General features: G+C 38.7%; 1 protein-coding gene across 1 annotated transcript; it reads right to left on the minus strand.

Annotated features, from left to right (window-relative positions):
- Nucleotides 1-3505: 3505 nt before the first annotated feature.
- Nucleotides 3506-8918, minus strand: LOC144497759 (centromere protein R-like). The gene is made up of 7 exons (XM_078219198.1): nt 8854-8918; nt 7969-7999; nt 7753-7876; nt 6220-6289; nt 5709-5787; nt 4376-4469; nt 3506-3603 (listed from the first exon to the last, which is right to left on the minus strand). The coding sequence occupies exons 1-7, from the start codon at nt 8916-8918 to the stop codon at nt 3554-3556; spliced, it is 513 nt and encodes a 170-aa protein (XP_078075324.1). The 3' UTR covers nt 3506-3553.
- Nucleotides 8919-9335: the final 417 nt, after the last annotated feature.

The following is a 9335-nucleotide window of genomic DNA, read 5'->3' on the forward strand; positions in this document are numbered from 1 at the left end:
CCAAAATATCAACCATGTTAATACCTTAGGAAGCAATGGAAAACGGCTTCCCAATGCCAGTCTCTCAGTTATAACAACCAGGCTATTTTAATAACTGACATTGTCTGAAATTACATTTTTACCTGACAAATGTTGCTTCAAATAAAATTTGATCATGCTATATCTGCCAATCAAAATAAACCCTTTAATAACAAACTCATGATGAAATGTGGGTGTTGCTGGCAAGGCCAGCATTTGTTGCTCATCCGTAATTGCCCTTGAGAAGGTGGTGAACTGCCTTCTTGGAGCACTGCAGTCCATGTGGTGTCAGGGAGAGTTCCAGGATTTTGACCCAGCAACAGTGAAGGAATGGCGATGTAATTGTAAGTCAAGATGTTGTGTGGCATGGAGGGGAACTTGCAGGTGGTGGCGTTTCCATGCATCTGCTGTCCTTGTCCTTTTGGGTGGTAGAGGTTGCGTATCTGGAAGGTGCCGTCATAGGAGCCTTGGTGAGTTGCTGCAGTGCATCTTGTAGATGGTGCACGCAGCTGCCAATATACATTGGCGATGGAGGGCATGAATATGGAAGGTGGTGGATGGGGTACTAATCAAGCCGACTTTTGTCCTGGATGGTGTTGAGTGTTATCGTGGAGAATATTCGATCACGTTTCTGGCTTATACCTTGTAGATAGTGGATCGGCATTGAGGAATCTACCTTGTATTTGGTGGATAGACTTTGAGAATCACTCCTACTGCTAGTGTCATGGACAGATGTATCTGTGGTAGGCAGTTTGGTGAGGATGTTGTCAAGTATGTTTTTCCCTCTTGTTGCCTCCCTCACCCCCTGCCTCAGACCCTCTAGCAGCTTTATCCTTGAATGTTGGAACTGCACTCGTTTAGGCAAGTGGAGTGTTATTCCATCACACTCCTGAATTGTGCCTTGGAAATGGTGGATGGACTTTGGGGAGTCAGGATGTGAGTTATTTGCTTCAGAATTCCATGATTCTAACCGGTCTTGCAGCCACAGTATTTATATGGCTAAATTTCTGGTCAATGGTAACCCCCAAGATGTTGGTGGTAGAATATCAAGGAGAGTTGATTAGATTTTCTCTTGTTGGTGATGGTCATGTGCGTCACACAAGTGCCAAGAAATATTACTTGCCACTTACCAGCCCAAGGCAGAATATTGTCCAGGTTTTGTGCAAATGAGCACAGACCACATCACTATCTGGAGGGGTTGAGAAGGTTGCTGAATACTGGATAATCATCAATGAACATCACCACTTCTGATGTTATGATGAAGCAGCTGAAAATGTTTAAGCCCAGGATACTACCTTGAGGAATCTGCACCCTGAGGAACCTGCATCTTTGTTCTGTGGCTGAGATGATTGGCCTCCAACAATCACAACCGTCTTCCTCTGGGTTATGTCTGATTCTAACCAGTGGCGAGCTTTTTCCTTGATGCCCATTGACTTCAATTTTGTTAGAATTCCTTGATTCTATTGGTCAAATGCTGCCTTGATGTCAAGGGCAATCACTCTCACCTCACCTCTAGAATTCAGCTTTATTCACGTTTGAACCAAGGTTGTAATGAGGTCTGGAGCTGTGGTCCTGGCAGAGCATCAGTTGTGATGCACCCCTCAAGTAAAACAGCCTAATTGCAGACACCACACGAGCCTCAGCTAAACTGTCAGTGTAATGGAACTGTATCCAGTACATTGGGAACCCATTTGATGTTTTAACTGGATGGAAGACAATCAGGGTGGTACGGGAGGCAGCAAGGTGGCAAGCACTGCTGTCTCACAGCACCAGGGACCTGGGTTCGATTCCTGGCTTGCGTCACTGCCTGTGTGGAGTTTGCACATTCTCCCTGTGTCTGCGTGTGTTTCCTCCGGGTGCTCCGGTTTCCTCCCACAGTCCAAAGATGTACGGGTTAAGTGGATTGGCTACACTAAATTGCCCCTTAGTGTCAGGGGGATTAGCTAAATACATGGAGGTTATGGGGATAGGGCGTGGGTGGGATTGTGGTCGGTGCAGACACGATGGGCCAAATGGTCTCCTTCTGCATTGTAGGGATTCTATGAAAATGGAACCCTGACTCAAAAGACCATAACTTATACTTTTTATCAGAAAACATGGAGGAACAGTCACAGGACCGCTAATTATTTCAACAAGAATAAAAACATGAAACATTGATTATATAATACTCCTTCACTCTACCCTTAGTTTAACAAATACACACATATTTTAAGATTGACACAGATTACAAAGTATATCTTAAGCTATAACAATCTCAGTAACACGTCCCTTTAAACACACAAGATGGCTGTGGTCAAATACACTCTCCATTCAACCTCAAGTGAATGTCTGTGGATTCCTCCTCAGAATCCCCCCAGATGATTGTCACATGAGAATTTCCAAACTCCTCTCCCAAAAACACGCTTTAAAATCTTCTTTCACATTAATGCTTTCCATTAACAGTTTGCACTCTGAAGTCCAGTCCAGGTTTTCCAAATGACACTTTTAAACAAAGCCTACTTTCCATTTTTATCAGTGAATCCAGTTACATCAGCCCCTTTAGGATTTCTTTGTCTTGGCTTTTGTATAAACTGTTCACAATTGCTTTAATCTCTCAATTCCAAGACTCTTTTAAAATGGCATCAAACTTTTGATTGACTTCTGAAGCCTGCTTTCCCCACTTTAAATCTGGTTACGGCAATTGTATCTAACTCAGAACACTTTGTTTATTCTTGCTTGAATTCTACTAAACAATAGCTTGGTCTCTGTTCTCTTTATTTCAGTCGTCTTAAAACATTTTTCTGTCTCAATTCTCTGATTATCTGAACAGTAACTGGTTCTTTGGGAAGCTTGCCTCTTTTGCAGCTCCTGTCCTTCTCCTGGCAGATTTGAGAGATGTTCATTCCCTGGTGTCCTGTCTTCAACTGCAAATTATCCAGCTAAAGACTTAAAAGTTTTTTTTACCTTATAAAGCCCCCAGTTGCTAAGCAACCACTGCTAGTTTATTTACTCATCATGCCATAGCCCTCTCTAAGTATAACAGAAACAGTCGGAACTGAACCAAGATCCACACATACAAACACCTTTGTACAGCATGAATCTAGCTCTAGGTGTTAACTGTTCCAGGCACAGAAATGTTAAATTAAACCCACTTAAAACTATACCTTATTTCTAATGTTGACCAATACGTCCCCTAAAATGACCTTTGTTTTCTGAACAAGTATGGGTGGCTACCTTTAGTGTATCAATTTGAATGATAAGTGCTCAAGATGTATGTAGTAAATGCAATCTCAAGGTAGCCAGTATATTTTTTATTGCAAATATTAAGTTAATATCACACCATTGATTACATTTTAAGTTAACATTTCTGCTTTAAATGTAATGTAGAAAAAAAGGAAAGATATTCTTTCAGGAATAACTCATTGTAGACTGTACAATGGAAATTTATATTACTGTATACATTTGACAAAAATACTATGAAAATATCATTTCAAAGAGCATGTATTCAGCCTTGATTAACAAAATGAAAAAAACAAGTGTTAGAAAAGTTACATATTTAGTTCTGATCCTTAGCAGTCTGGTTGCTTCTTCTTTCAATTTGTGCCACTACAACAGAAACAGTGATATAGAATTACAATTTGTATTGGAAAAAGTAACTGTATTTTCTTCTCCAATCACTTAAAGGTACTGAATCATAAGGGGATACAATTCAACAAGGACCAGCTAAATCATCCAAGTGGTCAATGTGTTGCCAGGTAATTCAAACATGGGGAAGCAGAGGGGTCAATGTCATGAATGTCCATCATTACTGACCCTAATCACATTGTTTTCAACCATTTATAGGTATGGTCTTTCTAATCATATTAGGATCATGTTCCCAGACTTGATGAAAGTTACTCCAAACCAGTCACTAGTACGTTTTACGAGAGTGACATAATGATAATTTACCCTCCCTTAATCTCACTATCGAAACTCTACAATCTGCTCTGCAGTCTTACGACTGATGTTACAGAAATCAAAAAAGCAAAGTTAGGTACAGGAGGGGTATTGCCCATTTATGGTCAAATCCCCTAGCTTCATAATACGTTAACTGAATAATTAATAACTGATTTAGAAAATAATCAAGAAAACAGATTTTCTTGAGATTCTAAAAATATCTGAGTCAGAGTATGCAGTGCAATGGTGCTGCATGGGCACTCAAAATGCTAATCACCAATTTTCTTGTTGTTCGCTCCCAGTTAAGTCACAACATAAAACTGCTCGACTTTCTGGAGTTGTGTGTTTGTAGGTGGATTTGCCTAGAATTTGCTGTTCTCCCTTCTGTTAGCATAGGACTGCAAATATTGGAAAATTTGCGAACTGAAACTGTGCTACTTACTGAGTTCTCTGTTTTTTCGGAGCTCAACCATCAGGTCCCTTGACTTGTTCCAGGCACCAATGAAATACTCCAACTCTTTACTGCCCTCCAAAGCCTGAAATAGTCACAGTCACAGCTTGTTGCATGCATGACCAACAGACTCTATACATAACTCTGGGGCTACTTTTTAAAAATTGTCATTACAACTTTGGATCAACGAACTGTTCGAACAACATTTATTATTGTTCTTGTTTGGTTTGTAAATCTATAAATGATCAATTTTTTTGTCAACAGTTAAGATCAGACACAGTTTAAGTATATACTGACCTCAATAATTAAGCCACAAAAAAATGCAATGTTTGAAATGTATTCAATCTTTCAAACTTTGATATAGATTTGTACTGCTGGAATGCAGGATTAGGCTTAGCCATGATGTTAACAATCACTGTTCAGTCTTACACAAAGAATGGTCAATACCGTAAGATGTTGGGGGAGTGCCTGTCACCCAGGTGACAAGGCAAAGTATGAGCCAGCAATTTTAAATAAGCAAAATAAATCATATTTATATTATTTACAGCCAGAATGGGGCTTCCCAAAATAACGATGAGCCATCAAAAGGCATGATTCAGATATCAGGACTAGAGCAACATATTCACAGCAGCAGTAGGCAGTGTCAAAGACAGAACGGGCATAGTTCAGTAATTCCGCACTATTTTAGTTTCAGATGTGCATGGGAGATATGGGGATCTGGGTCAAAACAGAATAGAGGATCATCCCTCATGTCATTGCTACTGACTGGCAGAATCTGGTGGGAAATCAAGTCTCATCAGCAGGGTCTACTTTACCAAGTTTAATTCTTCAGTATTCCGACACTGGATAGAAGATATGTAAACTTAATCTTTGACAAACGACAGGGCACTCTACAAGTAAGTGTCTAACCAAAAATACGGCAGCCAAGTTGAGTCCTGCCAGACGGGTTAATAGCTGCAATGTAGTAAACAAATAGATGATAACACTTTTTATTTTATTTGGATAACAAAAAGGCATAAAGAAAATAGCAGGAACAATGGAAGCATCTTAGTCCAGAGAGCTGTGTGTGGTGCAAAATAAAATTTGGTTTTGACTAAATGGTCTTGAAGCAAAACTGTGTTTTTAAGGTCTGGGTACTGGATTCCATGGGGATGGCTCGGGTCTAAGCTCAGAAATGAAGAATGCCACTTGACTGAGATACTAGACACCACCACTCTAAGATCAATCACGGTCTTCAGCAGAGAAGAAACAAGGAGTGAAAAATGGGTAACTTTTCCTACCATTTTTGAGAAACCAAAATCTTTATCAGCTTATCCACACTGACCTGCAGAGCACTCAGCTTCTCCCTGGTTGCTTTGATAGCCAGAACAGACTTCTCCACTTTTGACCTCAAAATATTTAATCTGTATCAAAACAAGTTACATCACAAACTTCACAACTTGGCAATTACACATATTTATAATTCTACATCATTGAAAAGGGAATGAGATCAGTACTTGAAAAGCAAGAATATAAAAAGATAGGAAGAATAGGGATGCAAATTAGAGATGACAGCAATAATTGCAATCCAACATTCCAAGAGGCTTCCTATTATCTATGATTTTGTATACATCACATTCAAAATCTTACAGATAGTGCACATTTCCTGTAAGCTGTTATGTTGTCACATTTAATGAATTTTCTGACACTAAGTAAAATCTCGAGGGTCTGATACTTTATGCATCATTTAAAAAATATATTTATATAGTTACGTAGCACATACATTTTCGTTAAAATATTGCACAATGCAGCCCTCTTCCACATGTGCAACACTTCTTGGTGATCCAGTGACTCACCCTTTCTGGCCTGTATGCAGATGTCCTCTTGTGGAAACTGCAATTCGCTCTGTGTTCAGTTCCACAACATCTACAAGACAACAGAAAACAGTTATATTTTAATTTGATCTTATAAAGCATTGGAGGGTTGCATGATATGGTATCTCTAATTTCCTACTTATCCTATTTGCCCACCTTTTTCCTGCTGCTACTGAAAAAAGGTGGACAAATAACCCGATTCCTGTTCTTTGCAAGTGCTGTTTTGAAACAGACTTTGGTCAATATGCAAGGCTGGCCTAAGTCCTGGTTTTCTCTCTTCTGACCAAAGGAAGCATCTGACCTCAAATCAGTCAGACTCCATAGCTGATCGGAGCAGGAGATGTGTGTCTGTCTGTGTTGCGCAGGGGTGGGTGTAGAATTAAACTACACACGTATCTTCTTCATCATCATGGCATTATCACCATTACATTTACTACACAAGAAGAAATAGTTTGTATTTATATACTTTAAAAATTTCACTGTCCCACTTGCAATTTTTCTTGTTTCCATTTTATTGATACAGTACTACTACAGAATCCTTTCAGTCCTACTGAATATTTCTGAAATTATTATGGACAAGTGTTTTGAGGATTTTTTAATATAAGAAATTGAAATAATCATCTTGGCCTGTAGATTGTTAGGCTATGGATCAGAAACCCCAAGGCATATTATGAAGTCAGACTAGACCCCAACAGTTTGCTATTTTGACAATATATGAGGATATGATGTCTTACGCCAGGTGTGATTCTCTTGACATACTGGGAAACTTTTATCAAACAAACTTTATTTAACATAGTTTAACTATAACAAATGAATTAGCTTAACATTTAACAATTGAACAATACCTAAACAAGACAAGATACAATTCTTAACTGCTAACCTATCCACATGAGCTGCAAATTAAGCAATATTCCTCTTACAGACTTAAAACCCCTCTTCAAAACCACTTAGTAAAACACAGGCTCATGTACTTCTACTCAAGTTACCAGTCCTAGAGCTCTCAGAGCACTTCTTGAAAGAGAGAGAGAGACACACACAGTGACACGTCTTTCTTCTTTCAGAACCAGACAGTAAACGGCTTGTTTTTAAAAATGAAAGAGAAACTGGGCATCTTCCCTAGCTCTTCCCATTAGCACATGACTCAATCTGTCAATCAACGTAATCACTACCCTACTCTGAAACCCCAGGGGGAAAACCTGGGAAAGTAAACACAAATGCATAACGCTGTTTAGACAAACATACTGTTATAAAATGAGTTATTACCCTGCAGTCTCAGCATGGAGCTGCATGTTCTCTCAAACAAATTGACTCCTTATAACAAAACACTGCCTCTTACAAGAAATATATAAATATATTTCTTAAAGGCACAGTATCATCACAAGATCAATGATGCTCCAAAACTGGAATACATCTGTCAACTAGTTAAGAAGTAATTATGAACACATTGTTAGCATGTCACTCAGCCATAGTTTAACACACAAAACAAAATTAATTAATTTTCAGTTATTACTATACCAGATTTTGCCCTAAATTGGGAGCTTTTAGGGCTAAAAGGGCTAAGACATTGAGTTCCAGTGACTGGAGAAAATCTTTCAATGGAAAACCTGTGGTCTTTCTTGTGAGGTGTTGCTTCAATTTCCTGCAGTTATAGAAGAAAATGCCCTTAAGTCATAATTTTCAACTTTTGTTTTAATGAAACCATCTTCAAATGTTTATATACATATAACTTACCTTTTTTTCTAACTGAAGGGACCGCTTAACTCTGAAACATTAAAAGAAATGTTTTGTTTAGAAGACACGAAACTTGGTGGGAATGTGAGTGGTGAGGAGGATGTTAACAGGCTTCAAGGTGATTTAGACAGGTTGAATAAGTGGGTAAATACATGGCAGATGCTGTAAAGCGTGGATAAATGTGAAATTATCCACTACAGATGGAGAAACAGAATGGCAGAATGGCAGAGTATTATTTAATAGTGATAGACTGGGAAACGTTGACCTGGATGTCCTTGTACACCAGTCACTGAAAGCAAACATGCAGATACAGCAAGCAGTTAAGAAGGCAAATGGTATGTTGGTCTTCAATGCAAGAGGATGTGAGTACAGGAGCAAGGATGTCTTACTGCAGCTGTAAAGGCATTGGTGAGACAACACCTGGAATACTGTGTGCAGTTTTGGTAGGGTATACTTGCCAAAGAGGGAGTGCAGTGAAAGTTAGTAAATTGGATCACACAAAAAACCGCTGAGTTAAAAAAATATGATGTGGAGATATGCCATTGCTTATTCCTCAAGACAAACTAATTCAAAACACCTTCTGTTTACAGGCAGGTGGTAAGGGGAAAATAATGCCATTTGAAATTAACTCCTTCCTGTCCATAACAATACCATATGATCATGACTGGATATTCAGACCTTTCATATATGCCCACATTTCTCACCTTTTTTTAAAATTAAGCTTTTTTATCTCACAGGAAGTAAACATACAAATCAACAGTTACGTTCAGACTCAATTCAAACAGTGTAACTTCCTTTTGTGTTGAAATACAAAATAAAGAATACACTGTGCTTCCCCACATCAGTGGTTGGTCATTCTTGACTCATAAAAAAATTCCTGACTACCCTCCTGCGCTTTTCTCCTGGACCTTTGGAACTTTTCTTGTTTCTGAACCAGACTCACCTTGCATCCTGTTCCAGACTCTGTTTTTCCAACACTTATATTCATAATCAGACGTGAAGGCCTGACAATGATTTTCAGTAAGCAAATAAACCTGTTGGACTTTAACCTGGTGTTGTTAAAACTCTTACTGTGTTCACCCCAGTTCAACGCCGGCATCTCCACATAATGATTTTCAGGGCAAGGGGGTTCCCAATCCAGAAATTGAGAGGTGCTTGTTGATTGCCAAGATAGGCCACAATTTTAGCTCAATTATACTTTAACCATGTTTCAATTTGGTTCCTTTTTTTAAAAAAATGTATGTGTGAATACACATTGCTTTAGATACACAATCTATTGAGATAACAATTTCCAACAAATTTGTTAAAACATTGTTTAAAAAATCCTGAAACACAGCACTACTCTAGCTACTTTGTCCAAAATAACA

The sequence above is a fragment of the Mustelus asterias genome, chromosome 8, assembly GCF_964213995.1.
Source record: "Mustelus asterias chromosome 8, sMusAst1.hap1.1, whole genome shotgun sequence".
In the NCBI taxonomy this organism is placed as follows: Eukaryota; Metazoa; Chordata; class Chondrichthyes; order Carcharhiniformes; family Triakidae; genus Mustelus; species Mustelus asterias.

Bases quoted from the DNA above. Each gene is read 5' to 3' on its own strand.
- LOC144497759 (XM_078219198.1), bottom strand. From the start codon at position 8,918: ATGCAAGGTGAGTCTGGTTCAGAAACAAGAAAAGTTCCAAAGGTCCAG. The intron at 4,470-5,708 runs GTCAGTGTGGAT...TGACTATTTCAG, and splicing joins AGAAGCTGAGTGCTCTGCAG to GCTTTGGAGGGCAGTAAAGA. The intron at 3,604-4,375 runs GTAAGTAGCACA...TTTCTGTTGTAG, and splicing joins CCGAAAAAACAGAGAACTCA to TGGCACAAATTGAAAGAAGA.